The sequence below is a fragment of the Struthio camelus genome, chromosome 5, assembly GCF_040807025.1.
Source record: "Struthio camelus isolate bStrCam1 chromosome 5, bStrCam1.hap1, whole genome shotgun sequence".
NCBI classification, from domain to species: domain Eukaryota; kingdom Metazoa; phylum Chordata; class Aves; order Struthioniformes; family Struthionidae; genus Struthio; species Struthio camelus.
The window spans coordinates 23,496,876-23,524,612 of NC_090946.1; the positions used below are offsets into that span (position 1 = coordinate 23,496,876).

Consider the following 27,737-nt stretch of genomic DNA (forward strand, 5'->3'; position numbering starts at 1 on the left):
TACCGGGAAAACACTGGAGCACTGGGTGATCTTGTTGTTTTCAGTTTAATTTTTCAAAGAGAGGGGAGTAAGTGACTAGTTTTGTAAGGTCTGAGGTTTAATCCGACCTTTCAGTGCACGTGTACCTTCATAAATTGTAATGGTCCTTATTCCTCTCCAAATTTCTGTCTTTTGGGAATCTATGTTCTGTTCAGTGGTGTGGAAAGGGTTGCTGTAAAGAGTTTTGGGAATCTTTTATATTTCACAAAAGAACGCATAGAAGTCGTATGTAGCTATTTGAATTTAGTTATGAACTAAATGGATTAAGAGGAGGCATGTCTGAAAAATACAAGTTATCTTATATGTCATCTTGGATTAAAATCACGTCTAATCTGAATCTTGGCTTTGGAACACTTTAAAGGTGATAGGGTGGTTCAGCTCCTGGCCAGTTTTCTGGCTGCTGCTCGAGATGTTAATAAGGATGCTACTTGTAAAATTTTAGAAAAAGCAAGATGATGGTATAGATGATGTGGTGCTATCCTTTTAAATTCATTACAGTTCAAAGAGTCTAGTGAAAGTGTATTAATTCCACATACTAATATAATCTACATTTTAGGAAGCTTCTGCAGCTTGCTACAATCGTAGTCCTGATTTTTTTTAACGAAGGGAAGATTATTTTTTGGTATTGGTAGTATTACACTTCAGGGTGTGGCAGCTTCCGCGTTGCTGTCTAATTTTTAGTTGTTTTTTTGCTTTTAAAGCACTTGCATCTTTTTGTATTCAATTTGTTTCTATTTTTCCTTTTGTTTCTTGATAGTTCCTAAGCAATTTCCATAATTTTAATTGAAATGCCCCTGTTACAGCAGCTTTAATTATAAGGATAATTATCTTTCATCACAAAAAGGAAAAGAATCCTTCCTTTCAAAATTTTAGGGTTAAATAACAATATGACCTTTTTAATTTCCAAACATGAAGTACATTGCAAATAATTTTTGATATTAAAAAAGTAGCTGGTCAGTTTATCACATTCATTGTGGAAAGACATAATTTTGCAGTTTTCAGTCCTTTTTATGTAGACTATAATATGACCTTACTCATAGGTGAGTTAAAGGCTATCGAAACTGAAATCTTGCTTCAGCAAGTTCATAGTAACACATTTAAGTACAGGAGAACTTCCATTGACATTAACGTTAGGCACGTAATTGAGTACCTTGCTGAATTAGGGTCTAACGTCATTTGGTATGTGCTGTAACAGAAATGTGTCTTAATGCTACTGAAGAAGGAACTGAACAATACTGAAGTTGTGGTAAAAATTCGTGCAAGTAATTTTATTTAAAATGTATTTGTTCTACCATTTCCTTGACAGTTCAACACCAACACTTATTTTCATTTGAAAATGTATTTGCTTCTCAGGACATTAGGGTTATCGGAGAGACCTGAGTCAGAAAGATGCACGCTCACATTGCTATATCAGTTACTCCCAATTCATCGAGGCATACTCTACAAAGAAACATTTCAGTTGCACCAGATGCCAGTGTTGCTTTTGCGGGTTTTCTGCAGTCCGTATTTTGAATGCATGTAATGAGTATGCAAAGCACCATTTTAACATCTCGGGGAGATTTTTTAAAAGTGAAGTTCATTCCTCATTTAAAAGCAGTTCTGAATGAGAAGAGGTTGATTAGAAGACAAGCTATATTAAACAAATTCTGGAACAAATACATGAACAAGTTTGAAGTTCTGTGTTGTCCTTTTTACATACATCTGCATTACAACATTTAGGAGATGCTTCTTGGTGGAAGCTGAGGTCAGAGAGAAGCATCCAGTGCTGTAGGAGCTTGCTGGCATTTCATATGCTTAGGAGGGATGTTGACATCATTTGATATGAGCAAAAAAGTTCTTTGTCCCCCTAAAAGAAGGGGGAGAGAATTTCTGGTTGTCTGTTTCTCCTTATGATGTTAATTTGCCCTGCTGCAGTAATTGAGACATTCTTCTATCTTTGATAAAATGGATAATGCTATTTTAATGGTTTTCAAAGTACTAATTCCTTTGATTTCTATAGGAAGCAATAAACTGACTAAGTAGACAAAGAGATATTTTCCTAGGAATTTCATGGATTAGAAGTTTAGACCTATGAACTTATTTTTGATACAAGTGCTGCAAAGAATATATGGAAGCCTATTGACAAGTTAGTGAAGGCAAAAATGTATCTTGTCAATTTGAATCGGAGAATCCCAAAATAACGTAAGTTAGAATGCACCTCTGGAGTTCATCTGGTTCAATGCCCTGAAGCAGGGCCAATTCTGAAGCTGGATCAGGTTGATCAGGAGCCTTATCCGATTTAGTTTTGAGTGTCTCAAAGGACAGATATATCACAGCCTCTGTGGACAGCCTGTTCCAGTGCTTGACCAGCCTTGTGAAGATTTTTTTTTTTCCTTTTGTGAAATTCAAATTTTCCATGCTGCAGCTTGTGTCCATTGCCTCTTGACCTTGAGGAAGATGACGTTATTTTCTAAATATAAAAAGTTATAGAAATTTTTTACGCTTCCAGGGAAATTCATTTGATCTCTTGAGTGTTTGATGTTTAGGAGAGTAAAGGATGCTGTAATACTGTTAAAGTTAGTTACCTAGTATTGAAAATAGAACAGAACACTTAGTGTATCAGTGACATTTCCCATTATTGTAAAAAAAAAAAAAAAAAAATCTTATTATGTTTTCTTGTAAGTGAGCTCTTGGAAATCATACAAACTTCTCGCTCTGCTGATGTCCCTCTGTCCTGTTGGTTTGCCATTGTATAGTAATCCTAACAGTTACTTCAGTGATACAGTGATGGTCACTTGAAGCCATTTTTATCAGAAAGATGAACTATGAGTTGGATATGCTTGGTTAAGGCTGAGCTTAGTTTTTAAACATAATTACCATCTGTTGCTTAGATAATAATTATATAATGAATTCACATGATATTTAAGGTCACAGTGTAAAATTTCTACACTTGAGGTTTTCTGGCTATTTAGATATTTTTCTTTCAAGAATTTGTTCCGAAAGAACTTGTTCAGTGACTGTAAAAGGCTGAATAGTGAAACCTGTTTAGGATGTCTTCAGAATACTGTGAGCATAAAATTTTGGCACGCTTTGTTTTGTTAGCTAAGAGCTGCTAATGTCGTTTGCATTGCTGATACTGTATTGATTGCGCTCCATCATTATAAAAATACTGCAAAACTTACAGGAGCGTTCTAAAACTAAAACTTGACAAACTATGACTAAACAATGCTTTGATTTTTTTGTGACTTTGTTTGTTTTGCTCTGCAGGCTCATAAGTCAGTGAACTTTGTTTCCACTCTGCTTCAGATCACTATGTCCGAGCAACTGGATTTACCAGTGAGACAGGCAGGCAAGTTTTCAGATCTTTTTTCATTGTGCATGCACACAAGTACATATGCAGATACAATTTAAAGAATACTTATGGTTGTAATCTCAAATACTCAAAAGTTAGGAGTTGGCAGAATTACAGTCTTTGTCATAAACTAGATCTAGATCTGGCACCATACATTGAACAAGGGAGATATAAAGAAAAGCGTAGCTAACTCATCAGTGATTGCTTTCCTTCATCTCTAGTGAATAATGATCTTTGGGGAAAACAGAATAGCTTGATGACAGGACCCTTGGCCCAAGGAGGTAATTTAACCTTGCACTAGCAGCTTCAGTGTTTTCAAATATTAGAAGCCAAAGAGAACAAATTCTGTCATATGAAACCCTATTGATTTGCACATGAGCCATCAGCAAAATTGGATGTTGAATGTTGGCAATTCCTGCCAATCACCTTAAAGCTCTTAGGATTAGCTGATAGAGGTTTCTAATACAATACTTTGATGTGATCTTAGTCACTTATTTGGATCTTCCAGCTAGCAATCTATTCTAATTTGTAACATAAGCCTAGCTTGCATTTTTATCTTAGTAGTTTTGGGTAGCTTTTAGAAGGTAAATGTCAAAAGGGTCCGTGCTTAACATTTCTAAAATCCAAAAAATGGAGGAGATTTGAGAGGGGAGAAAAAAAAAAAGAAAAAAAAAAAAGCTCTGAAAATTCACTCTCACTATAAGCCAAGTAAATGATGAAGCAGTCTGTAGACAGTGGAGCAGCCAACTCATACAACTCATAGTTTACAAACAGTGCACGTTTTGCAAAGCAGTTAGCGGCTTGATAAATTCTGCTGAGGACAGACTGAAGTCCACATCAGTTAAATGTTGTCATGGCACATATCTACTGAGTGTTTCTTATCTTTTGCGCTACAGTGAATGACTGTGGTTATGTTTTAGTCTGAAAATTAGAATGACTGGCATTCAAAAAAAAGTTTAGATGTTTTTGTAGTTGAGGTTTCTGATTCTTTTGAGCTTTTTACCTTTAGTTTTAAGTTAGAGTTAATTAACTTCCGATCTATATTTTCTGAGACTTGGATCATGGTATATATTCTTCTCTAGTTCAGTTCATTTTGAGGAAGGAGAGTGGTTCCTAGTTGCATAAAATGAGAAAAGAACAAAAATATCCTTGACTAGAATTTGGGTTTGTAAGCAGATAAAGATAGGCAGGCTTGATTGAACATGTTAACTGCTGAAAAGGTTAGTTTTTCCATTGTTTCCACATGAATGGAACTGTTGGGCATGCTTTCTGAATCTTTATCGTGGTGGAATAACTGCATGTGAAATTTGGAAAGAGAATTCAGTTTATGGATTTGTATATACAATAAGATTAATAGCAACTTTGCTATAAGCTTCTTTGTAATTTGAGTTTTCAAATTTTGCATTTGGTAAGTCCTTTTAAAGTGCTGTAACCTGTTTTCTGCCACATAAACAGTTTAGATTTGGCAAAAGCAGGCATTTATGCCAGCAAACTGATTACTACAAAGAGCTGTGGCCTATAATATTTTTGTAGAGCAGCTCTGTTTCCCTCTAATGTCCCCTCCTATATCCCAAATATAATTGCATTATGTTACTTTCAAAATGCAGGGAGTATTTTAGGTAGTCATTAGCTTTATTTTAATGAAAATAGTGAGACAACAATTATAAATGCTTTTTCAGAGGTGTATTGCTAAAAGTTCTACAGGCTTTTATCTGTAGCACAGATTAAAGCAAAATGTTCAGTAATTTCATATTAAAATTCATTATTTACAGAGCTAAAAATGTTGGTCATCACCACAAATAGGTAAATAGTAACATAGTAAATTAATAAGTTCATTTATGTTTTGTGCATGTTTTATATATTTTGATTCTCCTTATTAGAAATGGCCAGTACAATTGCTTATTTTAATATGTTTAGTTTTAAAATACATTCATCTTCAGAATAAGTGATTGTTTTTGTACTTTGAATGGCTGTTGATTGATTTGCTGCTTTTGTCTGACAGGGGTTATCTACTTGAAAAATATGATAACCCAGTATTGGCCTGATCGGGAAACTGCACCAGGAGAAATTCCACCTTATTCCATCCCAGAAGAAGATAGACACTGTATTCGTGAAAATATTGTAGAAGCCATTATTCACTCTCCTGAGCTGATTAGGTATGCCATTTTGAATTGATCATGGTTTCTGACCTCAGATCACCTACATTTAAAGTATTGTTGTCATACACTGTTGTATCTTAAGCATAGAATTAATGTAGACGGAGAAGTTTTCAGTTTGTGCAGCATAGAGAAATTTACTAATACAAAATCCTTTAAAGTAAAAGGAAAATGTGACTCCCTATCACTTCCTTTTATGAAGTTCCTCCAATGGAGAATAATACACAGAAAGCACAGAGGCCAAACTGGGGGACTAACTTTACTTTCAGAACAAAGCTTGAAATAAGTCTAAATTCAGGCCAAGTTAGCTGTTTGACCACAAAAATTCTGTTAAAATAATAGTAGGAGTTTATTTAATTGTTGTGCATTTGATTTTCAGAGTACAGCTTACTACTTGCATTCACCATATTATCAAGCATGATTATCCTAGTCGTTGGACTGCAGTTGTGGAGAAAATTGGGTTTTATCTTCAGTCTGACAACAGCGCTTGTTGGCTTGGAATTCTTCTCTGTCTTTATCAACTTGTGAAAAACTATGAGTAAGTTGTTTTTACCAATTAAAATAGCAGAATGAATACACTTGTGCTCTTTCTTGTCTTAGGTATGTGTTTTGTAACAGTGTCAAATTTCATGTTAGATTGAGCAAAGGCGATAGAAATCCAAGTTTAGTAACTACTGTTGACTACTTGCTATGCAGATGTGAGCTCATACATTGTCTCCACTAGGAAAGTCCAGAAAAATGCCTCCGGTGAAGGTCGGAGAACAGAAAAAGAGGACTTTAAAGCCCTAATTTGGTAGTTGCTTTATATGAATTGAAATGTTATATTAATGTAAGCTTCATAGTAATAAGAAAGTCTGCTCAAAACCATGGCACTTACAGAAAAGAATTATTTTTTCGAACTAGTTCTAGACTCTTAAACAATTCATACTCTAGGTATCAGTGCAAAAAATATGTTAACATATCAAGGTTTCCAAGCGTGAAGTCTTGAATTTTAGGAAATGTCAGAATTAGTTGACTCTGACTTCTGCTTGCTTCTCATATGTTTTGATAGCCTCATCCAACCTGTCATAAGAAATCTGTACCAAAGCCCACCATTCTCCTATATGCACAGCACTGGGCTGGTTTGCAGGAGGGCGTTCTTTGCTTTGTATCTCATGGTTGCTCAGAGCTCTAAAGATGAAGCTGTTCTTTGCGAAGTTAGGTGGAGCTTAGCGGGTGGTGCTGGCATGTAGGATGCTCATTCAGAGAGAAGGGGTGCAGACCTGGAGTCTGACGGTTGTGGTAGTGCAGCTAGAGGAGTCTACAACCTACAATCTTTTGAAACACTGTTATATGTAACATTATTGTTTCAGATACTTTATTTAAAAAATTGCATTGCAAACTTCCATTGCTAATGTAATTTTGTTGCATGTTATATATTGCACATTAATTAAGTGTAAAAGAGATGAATTTTGGTTCCTCAAAAAATCCTTATTTATAGAAGCACTATAAAGGCCATAATAACACACTTGACTCTTCTGTTGTGGAAAACTGCAAGTTCTGCTAGGAAAGGAAAACTCCATAATTTCTCACTTGATTTTCAAAATAAAATGTTTTTGTATGAATGTACTGCAGAGATCTACGAGATGTAAAACATGAAGTGTTCACTGGCAAGGTAGTGAATTATGAAGCTTGCCATAATCCTTATTTAGAGGAAGAACTTTTATATGAACACCATTATCACATGATTTAATTGTAGTTATCAGGTTTGTTTGTGGTTGTGGCTGATCAAACACTTTGGCTGAGGCCAGCAGCCATTTGTACTTGATTAGTTTTCTAGTGAAGACAACAAGGATCAGTTTTGCAAATTGAGTATGAGTATGCACGTTTAATTGAGCAGACAGTGTGGGTGTAAGCAGGTCTCTAAAATCCGTGTTATTTTTTGGAAAAAAAAATCCTTTCTGCATAGTATTATGACATAGGTCAAGTTGTTTTTGCTTGGGCTATAAGAATCTTTAGCTGTTGAAATTTTTTTTTCTTAATGTGGAAGGTAAATATTGTGAGACTTTTCAATATCTTTTCTCCAAATCCAGCAAACAAGTTCAAACGACTCTTTGTAGTCCTTTTTTACTGTTTTGTTACTTATATCTTTGGGAGAAATTAGGAATTGAGTTTTATTGAGCAACATTTAGTCTTTAGGTTTCTGTTTCAGCAAGTATGTGGAAACTGTATTATTGGAACAGGATTGTGGAGCTCTTTTTTTTTTTTTTTCCCTGTAGTAGTTTTAACAGAACATGCCATTTGGCAGGAGACTGAATAGAATTTATCATGTTTCTCCGAACTGGCACTGTTAGGAGACGGAGCGTTGATTAATGTTTATTATTAGTGAAAAGTCTACCAAAAATGCATTTGTGGGGAGAAAAAACAATCTCCCCACAAGAATCAAAGAATGTTACAGTATTAATTGTTTAAGAAATAAAGCTGTACCTTAAAGTGGTATTTTACTTTGTTCTTATTGTCATCCACAGGTACAGACTAGGTCTTAGTCTGCTGGGCTAACTCTAGAGTCATAAAGGTTTTTTAGTAAGTTAAGAGTTGGGGAGAAGACTTCAAAATGTGGTTTTATTTCCTTTCAGAAATTTTGAAGTATTCTGAGAAAAGAAATGGAGCCCTGCTTTCAGCATAGGCAAACTGGTGAACTATCACCAGCATGGAAAGCTCGGGGGTCCTGTTTCAGAGGGTGTTTTTAAATAGAAGGCTGCCCTGCATCTGTCTCAGACCCTTGAAGCCTGTATTCTCTATCAAATTGTTGGATTTAGGCAAATGAAATGGTAGGATGAGGGAAAGACCTCTCTCTGTTTACTTTATTTGGTTTCAGTGCAGTAATCCGGATTCTGGAAATGTTTTGATAAATTGAACTCTGATAAATGTCTTTCTGGAATTTTACCAGATAGCCCAACATCTGCAGTTCTTGGCTATAAATGTATTACTTTTGCTTGCAGTTTTTGTAGTGCTCTGATGGCATTTCACCACAGTAATGCTGTTGCAGAACATGATATGTAGTATGCAGAGTGAGTAAGTTGGCAGGAGTGCGTTACCAGCAGAAGACTCGTGTTATTACAGCAGAGTAATGGAGGCTGAGCGGTTTTCTAACTTGCTTTTCGACAGTAATGTTGCCTGGCTACAGCTCAATTTCCAAGTTCTGTAACAAGATGTTGGTAGGGTTTTTAAAGTCATACGTTCTTATGAACTGTAGAATGATCTATTAACGTCTACAGTGGGGAAAGATGAACTTTAAAAAAAAACAAAACAAAACACTAAAAATACAGCTTAAAAATTTTTAAGCTGTAAGATCTATAATGCTAATTTTAGTCTTGTCTAAAGATACAAGAAGCCAGAGGAACGGAGTCCTTTGATAGCTGCAATGCAACATTTTCTACCAGTTTTGAAGGACAGTTTCATTCAGCTCTTGAGTGATCCATCAGATCAGTCTGTCCTCATCCAGAAACAGATCTTCAAAATATTTTATGCGCTTGTCCAGGTAAAAGTAAATCTTATGTATTCTTGATAAGTAATTGAATTTGCAGCATTACTCTTTTCCTTTAAAATAGTAAATAATAGCAAGATTAGTGATATTAAATTGCATCTGAGCATTTTCCACTACTATTCAGCTGTGATTTGAATAACAGGTTTTTAGTATGATATAACTGTGCTGTGAAATCACAACTATGCTTTTTCCTAGTCAGGCATTAGATACCATCCTCTAAGGCAGAGTGTTTGCTAAAATGCAAAACCAATTTTCTAATGCCAGATTGTAGAGGCCAGCCTACATAGATTTACCCAAGTAAATGTAGCAGTTTGGAAGGAAACTGTTAATATGCTGTTGATTACCTCACAAATTAGAGTAACATCCATTTTAAGTAGTCTCTTAGCATTGCAGAAGCAGAGTAAAGCTCTCTAGTACTACTTAGGATATAGAATAGGTTGCATAAGTTCTTCAGACTGCTTTTTGGGGGTCCTTTGCTAATCTTTCCTGGTAGTTATTTGTATACAAATATTAGAAAGAGTTGAAATTAAAACTGAAAGAAACATTATTTTCAAGTTGCTTTATACTAAATTAATTTGCTTTTTTGTTATTCTTAAAAATAAGTATACGTTACCTTTGGAGTTGATAAATCAGCAAAATCTGACCGAATGGATAGAAATCCTGAAGACTGTTGTGGATAGGGATGTACCAGCGGTAAGTGGCTTTTGGATATTTATCTCTTTAGGCTTAAATATTTTTAATTTCTTAAGAATTTTGAAAGTTTAACTTTCTTTTCTGAATTCTATTCTCTCCATAGGTACTAAGAAAAAAGTGTAATCTAAATATGGTGATTTAAACAGACAAGATAATTGTTTTAAATATGTAATGGTAGTTCTATTGTTTTCAAATTATAGCATAATTTATTTTGGCTTCCCGATTAAAGAATTTGTTGGCCATTTGTGCTGCGTGTATCTTGGGATTTATTTGTAGGTTTGCTGTACTTTATACTTGTATTAAGCTAGAAATGTGATGTGCAACTGGCAATGTAAAAGAAAAGGCAAATATGCTATCTAGTTGTTCAAAATATGTATAATTTGAATTCTTCATGAATAGTTGGTAAATAAATGATTCCTTCCTGAAGGAAACCCTTCAAGTTGATGAAGATGACAGACCTGAATTGCCTTGGTGGAAATGCAAGAAGTGGGCTTTGCATATCTTGGCTAGACTCTTTGAGAGGTAGTTTCTCTTCTGTTACTATGAACAAACATCAATTAAGTTGGTAGTGTATTGCTGCACACTTGAATTTGCATACTTGCTTTTAATTCTAGGTATGGAAGTCCTGGTAATGTTTCCAAGGAGTACAATGAATTTGCTGAAGTGTTCCTGAAGGCATTCGCTGTTGGTGTTCAGCAAGTAAGAAATACTGAACGTGTGGGATATTAGAATAAGTGTAGAGTTAGTAATGATTTCTTCTTTCCTTGCTTTCTGAAAAGACCTCCTACTCTTCTTCACAGTGTTTTTTTTTTTGTTAGTGGGATATTACTGGAAGCATTGGTGCCTGTGGGGAATAAAGTGAAGAAATTAAAGCTTTTTAATGTGAACCCTGGGACAATCCACTGAAAATAGCCTGTGCAGCATGGGTAATCTGTAAATAGAGTATATGCTGGCTTACAAATAAGCTTCAGATGAGGACTATCAGCTTTTTTTCCCTCTCTGGAAGAGATAGGTTTAGTATTTATGCTGTACTTGGCCCTCTAAGTTACCCCTTAACACTTTCACTTTTAGCTCAGATGATACAGGGTTTTTTTTTGACTCTAAATCAGGGATTGATTGTAGATACTAAACTTCCTAGTCTTCTCTAAAGGCCTGATTCAAGAGAGGCTATGTACAAGCAGGTAAGTCTGATGGTTGTTTCTCACTCTTATCCTTGTCTAGAGACGCTTTGACAGGAGCTGGGTTATACACAGGTTTTATCTTCTGGAGCACTGTGCTTTGTCACCTGGCATATCAAAGTAATGCCAAATTACCTTTGCTTTACTTTTATTGGAGTAATTTCAGGATGCAGACAGCCCTAGCTCACGGCAGCCACCTCCAGGAAAAGGACAGAATGGATTAGGGGTACAGTGATTGTCACCTTACCTTTCTTTCGAGTGCACGTTATCAGTCAGTAACTTGAATATTTTGAACTAGCAGGAAAATTCCTATGAAAATCAGGAAATCTTCAGATATGATTCATAGCTCCTGGCTGTACTACTGGTTCCTATTCTCTTGAAACAAGTTTGTTAATAAAACCTTAGCTTTGTAAAATTTCTATGCTTGTATTGGCTCATAAATCTGCTTATTGTAAGGTGATTAGACTGTAAATGTAAGCAGACGATTCACTTATGAAAACAGGGAGCTGAATCTTTTCCTAAAAGCCCTTCCTTTAATCATGAGAAGAGTAGTCCTTCATTCAGTTTCTTAAATTTTTTTTTTCCTTCCTAAAGACATTATAATCGGTTATGGGATTTAACATTTAAAAGAGAAAAATTAAGGAAAATTCCCAAATATACATGCATTCCCAAGGTCATCCACAGTATTGAAAGGGAGCACAGAATTTGTCACACTGAGTGTTAGGAAACGTGTCTCAACATTTTACTTAGACAAGTGGAGTCTGTGTCCACCTTCTGAGATGCCGGTACCTGTGGATGAAGTCCTGCTAAACAGAGAATTATTACCTATCCTTAAAGTCATGCTGATTGTGATGTTCTTCCCAGATAACACCAACTTTTGACAATCACTGTGTGGGAAGATATGTTTTCAAAAAGATACAGTACAGCAATTTTTTTTCTGGGATTGGTTTTAGAATGACATTTTTTCCTTGTACTGTATCTAGGAAACACCAGGAATTAGTCTTTAAAGGAAATTGCTGCAAAGTGGTGTTTTAGAATCCTTACAGCTTCTTCCTATACAACAATGTAAGCTGTAAAGAGATACAAGTGATTTTTAAAGTGTTATCCTCTATTTCTGAGCGGAAGGTACATCTTGGACATGTACTCAAGGAATTGAATCCTTTAGTTAAACAATAAGGAAGATTTTGAAACCGGATGCATTTCTTTACAAAAAATGAGAACCCTGAAATACAAAAGAATGTCATTTCTGACCTGATAAAATGCTCAGCTGAGTTCTCTTTACTCTCCAAAGTGCCTACACCCTTTTACTAAAGGAATAATACATAAATATGCAGTGTAGAATTGCAGCTTGTTCAAGTATGAACTTGAAACATACTGCTAATATTGTTTTCATGGTTATTTCTCATTATTCTTTTCATCTGTCTATCCTAAATCTTTATATGGGCTTGTCACCAACAAAAAAGAAGAAAAAAAAATAATCTCATTCCTTCAGCATTAGTTCTAGATGAACTTTCTTAAGCTTGGCCGGAACAGGCTAAGCTACCAAGCTGAAACTCCTTGATTTGATTCTTCTCCCTTGTGTTAGCAGACTGTTTTGCTCACTTTGAAAGACCTGATGAGCCAGAACTTAAGCCCCAGTTGAGTCCAGGCTGTAACACCCGATTGTTCCTTGGCACGGTTGCAGTTTTTCTTCTATTTGCCTTAGAGTCTGCATCCTGCTTCTCCTCACTTCAACTCTTAAATCTTTTCTGATTCTTTTTAATTTCTTTTCTTATTGCATCTGAACCATGGGAGGTAACTGCTTGGATCTGTGGAGAGGGGCCCAAAACGTTTGTTCAGGCTCACTTCTTAAACCCGGAAACTATTGTATGCTGTTCAAATACATTCTTTCCCGGAGTTTTTCATTTAAAACGTGACGGCCGAGACCCATTTTTGAGGCACAGGTTTGTCCTCGTTTTTGAGGACTGTTCCCCATTCTTTCATTAAATATTGATGAATTTAGGCTTTTTTCTGTACTGTCTTGTTACACTGGAGGTTCTCTCCCAAAAATACATGAAAAATTGTTTTCCTACAGATGCTTCTAAAATTCAAATATGCCAGGAAACTGGAGCTTCTTGCATTAGTTTTCCCGCAGAAAAGTTCGCATTGCTATATGTTGAGTTTTGGTTTGCCTAAGTCCCAGGATGATTTCTTCTGTCTAGAATGAAGAACTCCCAATTTATATTTTAAACCTTTCTTGAGCTGCTGCTATGGTATGACTTAGGCAATGCAGCCCATCTCACATCCATGGATTATAAAAATTCAATATATGATAGTTATAATGTGATAGTCATGTCTTGGCTTATGGTGAAATTTATAAATGCAGCCAACCAATCTGTAAGATGTACTGTGAAGTCCTCCATGTAAAACAACAAGAAATTTGAGCCTTTATTAGTTTTCAAATTATTTCTGGCAAGATTGTATTTAAGGCATAAAATTGGAGCAGTAAAGTATGTCTTTGACTTGTTTGGGTGTTTAGTTTATCAGTTTTTATGCCGATATTTCAGATTCTTTTTAATGACTAACATCCTGCTTAATTGTTCTAACCTCAAGAAGTATGTTAGTCTCATTAGTTTCACTAATTTTGAACAGTCCAAGCAATCATCTGTCAAGATACTTTAAAGTATCTTTTGCAGAGACTTATTTTCTCTTTTAGTAAGGGCACAAGAGACTAAAAAGTAATTTTGACGTACATGTTCTTTGATACACTCCAAATAGTTTCAAGTGTCAGAGCAATTAATAAGTAATAGCTTAAGTCAATATCTAATGCCACCAAAGCGTTTTAATTCAGGTGAGGGTAACAATTGATAACTGCTTTCTTAAGGCAGGAGACTTTAACATGAGTGGATCGGAGCTTGCTGAATGTTGTTGAGGATTAATATATGGATCTAGAGCATAAAAACCTTTGTAAAGCTATGAAATTCATGATTAATGGATGCGTTCCCCTTTAAGCTCATGTGCAGAGCATCTCCTTTGGGAGAAGTGCTGCAGTGCTCATGTAATAAATCTTATAATGTCATTTTCCAAATCTCATTTTCCCCAAATATTTTTTGGTGATACTACAGATTGTTCAATATGTCTGTTCAGTTCCTTCAGTTTGGGGTTATTTTCACCGTTTCTGTTTTATGTAAACAATTAAATGGAAGCACGGAAACTGGTTTTGTCACTTCTCTCCAGTTTTGTGCTGCTGCTCTTGAAGAGCAGCATTGCCACTGACTTGGACTGGGCTGCAAGGAAGCCTCCTTGCACGCCAGTACCAAGCTTCTCAATTAAGATGGAGTTTTAAGTACTAATAAAGTTTCCATGAATTTCATGTCTCTATCAGTGGAGAGACATGGACTTTCAAAAACTTAAATCCCTGTAATTCGTTTGGAATTCTGCTGCAGCGGAAAAACTTGGGCTGGAAAGCAAAGCTGTGAGAGGCTAGTTTGATGTTATTCATTGTTCCCCAGGCTAGTGACGTTTAGCCTGGTGTCACTTTGGTAGTGCTTCACGTAGGCATGAATTGGTAGACTGCGCGAGTCTAGAATATTTTACCAATCCAACATTTAGGCATGCATATCTGCCGCTGGAGAATTGAGAGATGAGATAATAAACCTCAGGGAGAAAGGCCTCTTGAGCCATGGTAGAGATAAAGCGTGAGCATTAGAGTTTTGTCTAATGAGAGGACTGTATTTTTAAAGGATGGCTGTCCAGCAGACAGGCACAGCTCCTGATAGGAGCTGTGAATGGCCTTATAAAATGAATGATGACATTTAGCTGATGTATTAAGTCAGTACCCATTTTAGTCTAGTGTGTAAACAAATTTTTTAGCTGGATTTTTGAAGGGCTCTTATGTTGGATTGTGAGGGAGGGTGGAATTCTTCAGGTTAAAATGGTCTGTGCTCTGTATTAAGCTATTGATGTGCTCTGTTTATTCTAGGTGTTGCTGAAGGTGTTGTATCAGTACAAGGAAAAGCAGTATATGGCTCCTAGAGTTCTGCAGCAAACGCTGAATTACATCAATCAAGGAGTGTCACATGCTGTCACCTGGAAGAATCTGAAACCTCATATTCAAGTAAACCATTTTCTGTGTTTAATACTTAAATGACTCAATATTACATTAGTCAGTCTATTGTACAATATCTCTAGCCTTGCTGGAATTTAAGTTGTCATGGGTTTTTATTATAAATTACTGATGAAAAGAGTTTAAACCTGTTTGGTGAAGATTATCTAGATACATTAGCAAAGCCGGCTAATTACTTTTCCCTGGATCAAACTGATATTTCTGCAAACATTTGTGCAGATGCAGTTATGTCTAGATGCTCATATCTGTGCTCTAAATACTGTCATTGATTTCTGTTCTGTCTCTTAGTGGGATTGTGTAACCGAGACTTTCCCATTAGCCAGTATACAGCTTAGATTGAGTGTTGCTCTTGAAATTTGAACAGAATTCCAACATACAGTTAGAGCATCAAAGTAGCAGATTATTGTTGCCTGAACAGAGAAATTGAAGTACTTGAAAATTTTCAAGAACTTGACACTGTACATGAGGTCTCCAAATTAAATGATTTGATGTCAATCCTTTGTGTTTTGCTATTAAGGATTATATAACGTAACAGAGCAACACAACAGATTTGGAGATGATGTTAATAACTGAGTTTATGCCATTGGATCATCTCTGTGTGCCATTATCCAAAGCAAACTTTGTGGTTCTACCTAAAGTTAAAATTGACTGAGTTCTCTCTCTTTTTTTTTTTTTTAAGGCAGTATGTAAAATGATATGTTGGAATAATTTCAAAATTTTACCATTTTGTATCAAAACGGATAGAAGGCACAACATCTGGTTTGTGTTAAATACAGGACAGAATATAGAGATTGCTTTAATATGCTAACCTGTTTTCAACTTTTTTTATTGCAGGGAATTATCCAAGATGTTATTTTTCCATTGATGTGCTATACAGATGCTGATGAAGAGCTTTGGCAAGAAGATCCATATGAATATATTCGCATGAAATTTGGTGAGAATTTTAAGATCTACTCCTCATAGTAAAATACGATTTCACACACAGCCAATATTTTTGTAGCTTTTTGAAAGCAGAGATAGATTAAACCTTAAAAAAAAAAAAAAAAAAAAACATTAACCAAATAATATAGCTTCATCTAATTCAGCTATCCTGGTGTAAATAACAGGTAACTTATGTCTCAAAAATGGTACAGTTCTTTCTGCATTTGAAAAAGCAGCTAATTGTGACAGTTATGAAGTTTTTTGTTAGATAAATCAAACAGTCCAGGTCTAGCTTATAGTAATTACATAAGCTTATGTTGTTAAATGTTTACAGCCGCTTTTCAGGCCCTAGATTTTTTTTACTGTGTTAAGGAATTTCAAATATGGCATAGTTCAGAAAAGATTTACCATAATGGTAAATGAAATATTATGAAATAAGCCTAGTATTCCAGACTTCTGTCTGCTCTCCTTTTTTTATGGTTTGTTGAAAAGAAACTTTGTTCTTGGAGTTTGCTATGAGGCTGTGCAGTCCATTCAGGCTGAGGAAGAAAGAGGAGACGTTAGACTTTCTGAACAGAAGTCCTCCTTCCTTTAGTACGTTCATGTGGCTAAAACTAGGAATCTTGATGGGTTTGGAGGGGAGTTTGCCCTCAGGTCAGGGACAGACCTATAAAACAGTGCAAGTTTTATACAGGGTTCTGATAATTCTCTTCTGCAGAGAAATAATGAAACAAAGCTTTTTTGACTCAACCTTTTTGCAGGCTTGCCTGTACAGCAGATAATGTTTCACTGTATCACTGTGTCTGCTTCTGTATCTACAAAGGATTTATTCTGAAAATAGTAGGCCTTGCAGTTTGAAATTAGACATGAAGCCAGTGATCATGGAAACAATGAAACAGCTGTATATCAGATATCTCCAAACTTGTGTCACAGTTTTTTGGTCTTGAAATATCTGATAGGAAAGCACGATTAAACGCCTGAACAACCTGGAAAATTATTGCTTCTTTGTTTTACATTAGACTATTAGATGATTTTAGCGTCATGAGTTGTATTAAAAGACAAACGTTTATAGCTGTTCTATTTACTTAACAGATGTATTTGAAGACTTCATTTCTCCAACAACTGCTGCTCAGACGTTATTGTTTACATCATGTAGTAAGAGGAAAGAGGTAAGCTATGCAGGGTTTTCACTTTGCATTAAAGATATGTGGCCTAGATTTAGTTGATATTCTCTGCTCTTTTTTGCTGAAAGAGCTATTGATAAAATTTTTCCTCTGTGTCATACCATAATACACTACAATTTATCACTTTTCTCAAATTCATTTGGCACTAGTCTATTTATGTGAGTTTGTGTTTGTATTTGCCAGTTCCGCTAAGGGGCTGGTATATCGGCAATGTTGTGTGTTATAGCAGAGACATAAAGCGTTAGCCAAATTCTGGACTTGGAGATTTAATTCACACAGTTTGAGTATTTCAGCACTGACAATGGTACATGAGACAGTTAGTTGAAATACTTTCACTAACACTGTCCTTGCATGTAATCTAGGTCTTGCAGAAGACAATGGGATTTTGTTATCAGATCCTTACAGAGCCAAATGCTGACCCTCGTAAGAAGGATGGTGCTCTACATATGATTGGCTCTTTGGCTGAAATTCTCCTAAAAGTAAGTGTAATCAATCTGGCGATTGTTTTGGTTCTCTGTACTTTTCTTCTTTTCTTCTTTCACATGATTTCCTTCCTAATGGTTTAAAAGACATTAGAACAGCTCTTTGAGTTTACAACTTGTGAAACAGACATCACAGTCAGGTTCTCTGTTTAGCTGTTGGATTTGATTATTTCATTTCTGAGCAGTTGTCAGCTTAATTTCACGGGTTTTACCAGGTCATGTTCAAGTTTAGATAGCTGGGTTTTTTTGTGTTATGTGCTGCTTCTAATAACAATTGCTGCACAGTTTCCTGTCCTACTTCTTAACTACTTTTTTTTTTTGTGGCAGGAAGTAAAAAGATCCATTGAAGCTGATGATTTAGTGAGATCTTTTCTGTGTATAGAAGAGTGGAAATAAAATTAGCAACCTTGCTCAATTAGAATGGCAGAGGTTGAGATGAAGGGTGTGAACTTGGACCATGTGTTGTTTGGACCGTGACTCAAAGAAGTCCGAGCAACATACTGCCAAACAGAAGTTGTCTCTAAGAGTCCAAAAATGAGAGAGAAAATAATGTGTTTATTTTGATTGAAAATAATGAAAGTCAGTTCCAAACATGTAGCATTCAAGTTTAATTACTAATATGGAATTTCAGTGTTGCTTTAACAGGTTTTTAGTAAGGAAGGAGGTTAAAAATGTAAGGGTTTTGTTATGCTGTTCATGCATTGAATATGCTTTTATTTATTGGATTAGAAGTACATTCATGTATAAAATTACAAACTGATTTGTTTGTATTCTTATTTTGACAGAAGAAGATATATAAAGATCAGATGGAATATATGTTGCAGAATCATGTGTTCCCTCTCTTCAGCAGTGAGCTGGGTTACATGAGAGCGCGGGTAAGACAAAGATGTGCTGTTAGGATGCTGTCTGTTCCAATTGAAGAGCTCAGGGATATTTTCTTAATCGTTTTTTCCTGCAAGAGATGCTTTTATTTGCACCTTTTCTGTAATAAACTATATGCTTATTTCAGTAATTACTATCAGTCTTTATATATAGCATGCTTTTAAGTAGCAATTGTTTAGTTTTAAAATGGCTGCAGAACAGTGTGCATAGTTTTTCATCTGTGTCCGGTGGTATGGTCTATTTGTGTTTTGCATTTAGACCGTACTGCTCACACAAAACCTGTGGCCAAAGATGAACGTGAGATCATAGTACTGGTCTAGTGATGTCTGAAAGACAAGCTCCCCACTGACCAGCCTCCAAACTCTCAAACATCTTCAGCTGTTAAAAGCTTTCCAGTATCTTTATTTAGCAGTAGTTACAGTTCAAATTCAATAATAATTTTTAGGCTATTGGTTTTGTATACAGATAGTCAATAATCCACGTGTAGTTTACATAACTCTGAATTCATTCAGCGTCTTTTTTTCAGGCTTGTTGGGTCCTTCATTATTTTTGTGAAGTCAAATTTAAGAGTGACCAGAATCTTCAGACAGCCTTAGAACTGACAAGACGATGTCTGATAGATGATAGGGAAATGCCTGTGAAAGTGGAAGCTGCCATAGCACTTCAAGTTCTGATCAGTAATCAAGAGAAAGGTATCCCTCTTTTCTTAAAGCTACAGGAAACTTACTGGACATAAATATTATTTTTGGAAGATATTTTCTTTAGAAACAAACAGTACTTTAATTCATTGTTTTCATGGAATAGGCATTAATGTATCTACGCTCAGAGAGGTTTGCTGTACAGTTCCCTGATGTTAATTTGCTCCTTGCAGTTGTAATTTGTAGTCACTTGTTTGTAATTTTCCAGCTGGCTGCTTTTTTTTTTTTTTTTTTTTTTACAAACAACATAATCATGTTTTTAAAGTTCAGCTGAATAACATTTATCTGTAATTTCATGATACAATAAATCTAGTTTCACAGCTCCTAATTATTGAATCAGAAGTATAGTGGCCATATTAAGTGTGTCTGACCCGGCATACATTCATTCTTCGTGTTCAGGTTTATTAAGAAATAAAAGTTGTTCTGGCAGGCTTTACATTGCTTAGTATTCCTGAAGCTGGCATAAATGCCACACAACAAGCGTAAATTCTATATCAAGTGCTTTAGCTAATTTGACAAAAATGCTTGTGTTGACTTTCTTATACTGATACTGTGGTATTGTAAGAACGATATCAATTCATATGTTAATTTGTTTTGCAGCTAAAGAATATATTACTCCATTCATTAGACCTGTAATGCAAGCTTTGCTTCATATTATAAGGGAAACTGAAAATGATGATCTTACTAATGTGATTCAGAAAATGATCTGTGAATATAGTGAAGAAGTTACCCCAATTGCAGTAGAAATGACACAGCATTTGGTAAGACTTTCTGGTGACTTGGAAAGATGTTTAATGCATGGGAGACTGGTGTTTAAAATGACAGGAGCTGGCAGTCAGTCATTAGTTATTGTTAAGCCAACCTGGTTAAATGCATTAATACAATAAATTTTCTTCTATGTTTAGTTTGTTTTTTGCTCAAAAGTGGCTTCTTAACTTGACCTAAATGGAAGTTTCTAAGAATGACAGTAGAACTGTCCAATAAGTCTTCATCTTTCTTTTGTCTCGGTAGTGTTAGTAATGAATTTTAGTAGCACATTTTTAGATGGTCTTTATGATGTGACTTAGCTACTTTTTCTGTTTCAAAATTGGAAATAACGGATTTTTAATAACAAATTTGGTATGAAAGTAACGTGATCTTGAATGTAATGTGAAAATAAAGTTGAATCTGAAGCTTATTTGCCGGAGAAATTCAGAGCTTGTGTCCATAGCTACAAAGTTGTACCAACAATTTCAAAAGCAGACAGGTCACCTCCGTGCTTATTTATGAAAGGCCTTTAACTTGAAGTTAAAACGAAGTTGTTTGCATATCCTCTTTGGGAATACCTGCAAAGTGGTGCAGTTCAGCTACCAATTAAACCTTGTGTCAGAAAAATTTATTTGTAGAGAAGTTATTCCTTTGCATGGAAAGCTATGTCATTTATAGTTGCAAATCTTTTTATTCATGTACGGATAAATGATGACTGTGCAAATAGTTTAGTTTTCAAATTTTACCAACTTAAAAAACAGACTCTGGAATAGGGACAGTGGGCTTCTAATATTCATACATGTTTTCTTAGCTGTGGTCCTCCTTAAACGGATTATGTAGAATACCAGACTTGTGCAATCATTCTTCATCTTCAAGCACAGCCTCTTTGAATGACATATTTATGGGTTGTTTTCTTATTACATCTAGGCAATGACATTTAACCAGGTGATACAAACTGGACCAGATGAAGAGGGCAGTGATGACAAAGCAGTGACAGCAATGGGAATCTTGAATACTATTGACACACTTCTCAGTGTAGTTGAAGATCACAAGGAAGTGAGTGAAAATTATTATTATTTAAAGCCAATGTGCGGTGGCTAAGACACTGAAAAATCTTTTGTAGTTACTGCATACATGACATTATCTGGAAATTGTTCTTTCAGCCAAAAATATCTTTAAAAAAAAAAAAAAGCAATGAAGTACTTTTACATCTTTGTGGCATCACAAGTAACAGAGTGAATCGTGTTTCTAACATACACACTGTAAATGTTCCCCCAGTATTTCCTGCAAAAATCCAGGTTTTTGCTCAAATAGATGGAAGCTGTATTTCATCATCTTATCTCTGGCAAATGGAACTCTCAATTCTTATGGAAAAAAAAAATCTGATAGTGTCTGTCCTTGAAACAAAAGAGAAAAAACTTCAGTGAGTTTTGAATATTAACTCCGCTGACTTAGTTTGCTCTCTGTAACAGTATTGGTGTTTGTGTTCTAACTATGCTAAATGATAGTTTTGTTTACCTGCCTCGTCTGTACTGCTGAACTCTCCAGTGTAATGCAAACGGTATTATTTAGTTTTATTGTACTGAGTGGACTAACTTCTGGCCAGAATTTAGTTTGTTCAAAAGATGATATGGCCAATCAGAATGCTTCTGGGCAAAATCAGCTGCTGTTTTTTGATAAATACATTACAGTTTTTCAGTGACTAAATGATTTACTCTGAGAGCTCTGAAGGCTTGACTAAGGGAGCACGATGGGAATTCTGTGTGCCTAGGGTCGGAACTGAGTGCTGCCATGCAAGAAACCAAGGACCAGTTTGGCTCATTGACTTGTTTCCTAAGGCTGCTTAGCAAATTTTTTTGTGTACTTATTTTTGTCAACAAATTCTTGATATCTGAATGGACAGTTTTTGCAACAATGTGCTTGTCCTGATGAACTTGATTGGAAAAAGCTGATCAGTAAATACTTAGATTTAGAGACATCTCACGCAAGATGATGAGCGTTCTAATCCTGTTGTGCATAGCTAAGACTAGAAACTCAACCCTTAATAAGCCTCTGTGCAAGGTGGATGCCTTAGCCATCAAGTTACTGACTTAGTTCCACAGATGAATAAATATTCATTGGGAAGAGTGTCTGAATCTGTAGACCAGCACTTGAGATGTTCATATGGTATGTGGACAATCAAGTCTAAATTACGTTTTGGTAGTTTTGAAATCTCAGCTTTCTGGAACAGCCAAATACTTCTGCAACTTTCATTGCTTAAATGGTTGACATAACACTTATTGACTGTGTTTTAATGGGACTGAAGTGTTGTATAAGGTTACTCTTGGGTTTTTTTTTTTCCAGTATTCCCCCAGATGAGATTTTTTCAAATACTCAAAGTATTCCAGAAACACCTCATGCTAAAAACTATTTTACAAATCCTTAGTTAAAAGTACTGCTCTAATACATTTAGTGCTCTAAAATATGAGAAATTTGGATGTTATTTTAGAGTATTCTCTAAAGAGAAACAGCTTTGAGTAATTTTATTTAGAGATGTTTAATTCTAATTTCGAGGGTTGAAAACAGACATAAATCTCATTTTTTCAGATTACTCAGCAGCTGGAAGGGATCTGTTTGCAAGTGATTGGAACAGTTTTGCAGCAGCATGTACTAGGTATGTGTAATTTTGTTTAATTATTTAAGCGAATGTGATTTGGCATTAAATTTAATACCATTTTGTTTATGTTTTAGAGTTCTATGAGGAGATCTTTTCCTTGGCTCATAGCCTGACCTGTCAACAAGTTTCTGCACAAATGTGGCAGCTTCTTCCTCTTGTTTTTGAAGTCTTTCAGCAGGATGGCTTTGATTATTTTACTGGTAAGGAACATAAATACATGTATTTCCTACGTAATGAAATAAATGATTTCATATTTAATTTCAAGCATAAAATGAATTGCATCTTGATTGTAATGTTAGGAGAGCATTCATGTGAATTACACTTTCAGTACTTTATTCTGCTGTTCCAGCAACCAGATTTGTTAGATACACGTGTATCTTGAAAAACACTAAGCAAGAACTGTGATTAACTTATTAATACATAGCTTTCGACATGATTTTAACAGCTAGCCGCATAAAACGTGAAAACAATATCTAACTGATTATTTTACTTTTAATACAGACATGATGCCTCTCTTGCATAATTATGTCACTGTTGATACAGATACACTTCTGTCAGACACAAAATATCTTGAAATGATTTACAGTATGTGCAAGAAGGTAAGTAGATTCCTTTGTTTATCTGAAGATGCTTACTCAGGGAATAAAACACCCAAAACCTGTGATCTCTGAAGTAATAATTTGTTAGACTGGGTACTTTATTCCGTGACAGCAGGCTGTAAAACTGGAGAATTTTGATATCTGCTCTTAAAACATTATGCTATTTAGCATCTATTATGATTCCATAAATTATGAAGTTATTACAGAAAAATTAAGAGGTTGAATCAAATTCTAGAAGTACACTTTTGCTAAAAGGGAAAAATAAATCATAGGCAAACACAAGCAGATTAAATACTGAATTTTTCATGTATATGTGTTTGTGTAATACACATTGTGTGTATATGGGTTTGCAAAAGATGTATATGCATATTGCAAAAGGTAGCTGCTTTCCTTTATCTGAGATTTGTAGCCTCGCTATGTCTAGGATAACTCATACCATATATGTACACTAAAGATTTTAAATCTGTTACCTAAATCAAGTAGGTAGAGCTGGGAAGTAGAGGCATAGGAACAAGGAGTTATTTTCCCAGGCTCATGCCAGATCAGCACCTAAAGCCTGGAGCAGAATCCAATTGTTCTGTCTCAGTGCAGTCGCTTTGGGCAGTATTGCCATATTTAACTGAGCTCTTCAGTTCCTTTATGTTGTAGGTACCTGCCAACTGAGCTTTCTTTATCCAATTGATATATAGAGGACAAAGCTTTCCAGAATGCTAGCCCTAATGTAATAATATGGATAACTTCTCTATAAGGTGGTGGTAATATTTTACAATCTCTAATAATAATCTGTAGGGATTTCATTTTTCCACTTCAGGACGTAATGTGTTATGTCTGTATAAGAACTCTGTAGCGGATTGTCACTTGTCCTCCCCATAATAATTCTTCTGAATATGTTTGAATTTTACTCTGAATAACTCTTGCCATCCTTTATTTGAGAAGAAGTTGCAACCAGGTTGATTAGACTAATGGTAAATACTTTTTTTGGTAAATAACTTTAATTTAAAAAAAAAAAAAAAAAGCCTGTGATGACTCAGTAATGGTTAGTGTTTTATTACCTGAGCACAATGAATCTTTGACAAAGAAATTAGAGGGTACTGTGTGGTCTCCCATTAGATTCCCCAAATATTGCAAGTTCAGTTTTTACAAGATTTGGCACATGAATACTGAAGAAGATTTTTCAGTCTGCGTATGAAAATAAAGCCTTTCAAAATGGCAGCTAATGCCTAAAGAGTTACTAGCGCAAGCTTTTCTATCCATTCTGTTATTTAATAGTTGTACAGGTAGATTAGTTGCAGCCACATTGAGCAACGTTTCATTCTCTAGTTGTGACACTGAGCCATTGCTGTAGATCTGACTTGTTCACCGATGGATGTTTATGCTAGTATTGTAATAGAGGGCCTAAATTTGCATTACTTTTTCAAAGCAAAGCAGAATATAGAAAATGCCTCTTAAAGGGATAATATTAACACTAATTGTTATTTTTTAGGTCCTTACAGGAGTTGCTGGAGAAGATGCAGAATGTCACGCAGCAAAGCTTTTAGAAGTAATTATTCTTCAGTGTAAAGGGCGTGGTATTGATCAGGTTAGTAACAACTTTGATTACTGTAAGTAACATATTAAAAAGATCGTATTCTCAAATATGGATTGATTATGTATTAACATGAAAAGTTCTGTTAAGAGAAGTTTTTGCAGTTTGACCAATAACCCTGTTTTCTACTTCAGTGTTGCAAGTACTACTGTGCAGTAGTAGAACTGAAGAAATGGTTATTGCATACTTTACCTCCAGAATTTAGAATGTTGCAAAACTCTTAATGGAAAGCATTTTCATGAATCTGGAAGAGTACTATTTTAGGATATTAATTCTGAAAGTGGATTAATTATATTCTAATTTTTTTTTCTAGTGAATATTCATGAAAATGATTGAATTTGTCAAGTTAATAGCCTTGAAATAAAAATGAAATTGAAGTTTCTAGAATCCCAATTAATGTCACAGAGGGAATCAGAGATTTCATTAAGCATGTATGGAAGTTGGAATTCGAGAGAGAGATCTCCCTGCCCTTCCTTTATGTACATGCCAAGCATTGTCTGATAGTTGAGCATTTTTTGCATGCGTGGTTTTCTTTTTTTCATACTTGTGGATATGCTCCCTGCAAATTCTTATTTTTTATTTATATGAAGCAAAAACTTCTACAGCAGTTTTTTTTAGTATGGCGTATCTGAAGGGGATACTCCTTTGCATATCTCTTTTCTTGGAATGGCTCCTGGTAATGCCATCTTGTGTGGTTTGTTTTTTTTGAGTATTGAATTCTTTTTTCCTGGAGTTCTTAGTGTATGGCTTTTTGGTATTTGTTTTCTAAAATGCAAGATTACAGAACCAGGAATTAAACATGCTGTGCATAATGTCACAAAACCTATATGCTCAGAGTAGACTGAATATCTTTTCCCCTTTCTATTTCATCCTCATATTTGAATTCTAGCAGTTAAATATTATTCCAGTTTTATGTACCAAACTGGCTATGTGCCATGTCTCATCTGTAGTGTGAAATGCAGAACTAAAAAACTGATTACTGATTTTTTTTTTGAGTACTAAAGTTGTAATGGTTCTCACTCTTCCAGTGCATACCCTTATTTGTGGAAGCTGCTTTAGAGAGATTGACCAGAGAAGTGAAAACGAGTGAACTGCGAACAATGTGCCTCCAGGTTGCCATAGCTGCTTTGTATTACAATCCTCATCTACTATTAAATACCTTGGAAAATCTTCGTTTTCCCAATAACGTGGAGCCTGTCACTAATCACTTCATAACACAGTGGCTTAATGATGTAGACTGTTTCTTGGGGTAGGTGTTTCTAATTTTGAAGATTATCCTCTGTGGTATACTACTATATTACCTGCCTCTAAGTTATAACAAAATTTGTAACCATTTTGTTTTGCAGACTTCATGACAGAAAAATGTGCGTGCTTGGCTTGTGTGCTCTTATTGATCTGGAGCAAATACCACAGGTTTTAAATCAAGTTGCTGGACAGATCCTGCCAGCTTTTATCCTTTTATTTAATGGATTGAAAAGAGCATATGCTTGTCATGCAGAGCATGAAAATGACAGTGATGATGATGATGAGGCTGAAGAAGATGAGGAAACAGGTACAGAAACTGAAATATCAGTTATGTTCTATTTTTTCATTTTACCTGATGGAGAAAATCAGTTCTTTCACGCAACTCTTCACAGTTCCCTAATTCCAAAAGTCAGCCATGTGGTAAGACACCAGCCATCCTTTTAATGTCTTTCAAGTGTATTTGACTTATTTCTGATTTCTCATAAAAGCTAGTTTCATAAACTGAATTTCTTGGAAGCCCTGTCAAGCTAGCTTTTGTGTGTGGATGCTGTCATTTCTGAAAGGAATTATTGTTGGGGCATGTTTCCCATTTGAATGATGGTTAAGGGTCATTTGAAGGAGTTTTCAGGAGTCCTCCTGCTCTGCTGCAGTTTCAACTGTGTATTAAAAAGCGTCCTGTGAACTGCTGGGGTTTTAGCTGTGTATTGAAAATGACGGTTCTTGTAATTTTTTCTAGACTAACCTCAACCTCATCAACCTTTATGGAGTATCTTCTCTGTACAAATGTTTCACAAGTTTTCACACCTTTTGCCATCTTTATATGAAACTCACGGTTATGTACCACTTCCCCTGTACTTCTGGTTTGACCACCTTTCCTTATACTCTGCATAAGCTTTCCACTCTTACTCCCTATTTTTCTTTCCATCGTCAGCTTGTGTCTTTGGAAATTATTATTTCCACGTACAAAGAGTATCTGTTGGTTTTCTTCCATCTACTTAAAGCCCAGTTTCTTCCTGATCTCTGCTATTGACTTCTAGGCTCTCCGGGCTATTCTCTTTATCGTTTGTTCGTGCCATTACATGTTGTGTTTCTCAGGCCTCCTTTTCCTGTCCCTTTTAAATGCCTCTTTAAATGTCCGTTTTCATCAAATTATTTCAGACTTTCTCTTGAGTAGGAATGATGCCTTGCCTTGCCTTGTATGAAGTGCTGTTTCAAATTATCTATATACCCGTTTTTCCGTTTACGTTTTTGTGACAACCAAATCTTCTGTTCCCACTTACGCTGTTGGTATAAGTGAGGAACAGTAGAGGCTTCCATGGTACTGGGAGAGGTGTTAAAAGAGCCTTCTCCCTTTCTAGTCTGGACTGTATTCTTATCCATGCCATTGCCTGTTTTGTGTAGTCAGGCAATGTCCTAAAGAGTTGTTATTACTATACTTGGGATAAACTTTTGTGTGTGTGATATTTAACTCAGAGGAATTGGGGAGTGATGAAGACGATATAGATGAAGATGGTCAAGAATATCTAGAGATTCTGGCAAAACAGGCCGGTGAAGATGGAGATGATGAAGACTGGGAAGAAGATGATGCTGAAGAGACTGCTTTGGAAGGCTATTCAACAATTATTGATGATGAGGACAACCCTGTTGATGAATATCAAATATTTAAAACAATTTTTCAGAGTAAGTAATTCTGTTTCCTTTCCTGGCCAA

At 35.5% G+C, this 27,737-nt stretch overlaps 1 protein-coding gene and 1 non-coding gene across 2 annotated transcripts in view; both read left to right on the forward strand.

Annotated features, from left to right (window-relative positions):
- IPO7 (importin 7) overlaps positions 1 to 27,737 on the forward strand; it is a 37,280-nt gene that overhangs the window by 6,191 nt on the left and 3,352 nt on the right. The window contains exons 2-23 of the mRNA XM_068945043.1: positions 3,286 to 3,367; positions 5,373 to 5,526; positions 5,906 to 6,064; positions 8,890 to 9,046; positions 9,656 to 9,745; positions 10,173 to 10,267; positions 10,360 to 10,444; positions 14,885 to 15,019; positions 15,863 to 15,962; positions 17,042 to 17,118; positions 17,496 to 17,612; positions 18,401 to 18,490; positions 19,024 to 19,189; positions 19,796 to 19,956; positions 20,870 to 20,998; positions 22,529 to 22,595; positions 22,673 to 22,798; positions 23,100 to 23,197; positions 24,681 to 24,776; positions 25,811 to 26,031; positions 26,129 to 26,334; positions 27,501 to 27,707. Of these exons, the coding sequence (XP_068801144.1) occupies positions 3,286 to 3,367; positions 5,373 to 5,526; positions 5,906 to 6,064; positions 8,890 to 9,046; positions 9,656 to 9,745; positions 10,173 to 10,267; positions 10,360 to 10,444; positions 14,885 to 15,019; positions 15,863 to 15,962; positions 17,042 to 17,118; positions 17,496 to 17,612; positions 18,401 to 18,490; positions 19,024 to 19,189; positions 19,796 to 19,956; positions 20,870 to 20,998; positions 22,529 to 22,595; positions 22,673 to 22,798; positions 23,100 to 23,197; positions 24,681 to 24,776; positions 25,811 to 26,031; positions 26,129 to 26,334; positions 27,501 to 27,707 (2,818 nt within the window). The remainder of the gene's footprint in view (positions 1 to 3,285; positions 3,368 to 5,372; positions 5,527 to 5,905; positions 6,065 to 8,889; positions 9,047 to 9,655; positions 9,746 to 10,172; positions 10,268 to 10,359; positions 10,445 to 14,884; positions 15,020 to 15,862; positions 15,963 to 17,041; positions 17,119 to 17,495; positions 17,613 to 18,400; positions 18,491 to 19,023; positions 19,190 to 19,795; positions 19,957 to 20,869; positions 20,999 to 22,528; positions 22,596 to 22,672; positions 22,799 to 23,099; positions 23,198 to 24,680; positions 24,777 to 25,810; positions 26,032 to 26,128; positions 26,335 to 27,500; positions 27,708 to 27,737) is intronic.
- LOC138067577 (small nucleolar RNA SNORA23) lies at positions 18,690 to 18,871 on the forward strand. The gene has a single exon (XR_011141760.1). It is a non-coding gene; the product is annotated as a small nucleolar RNA SNORA23 (small nucleolar RNA).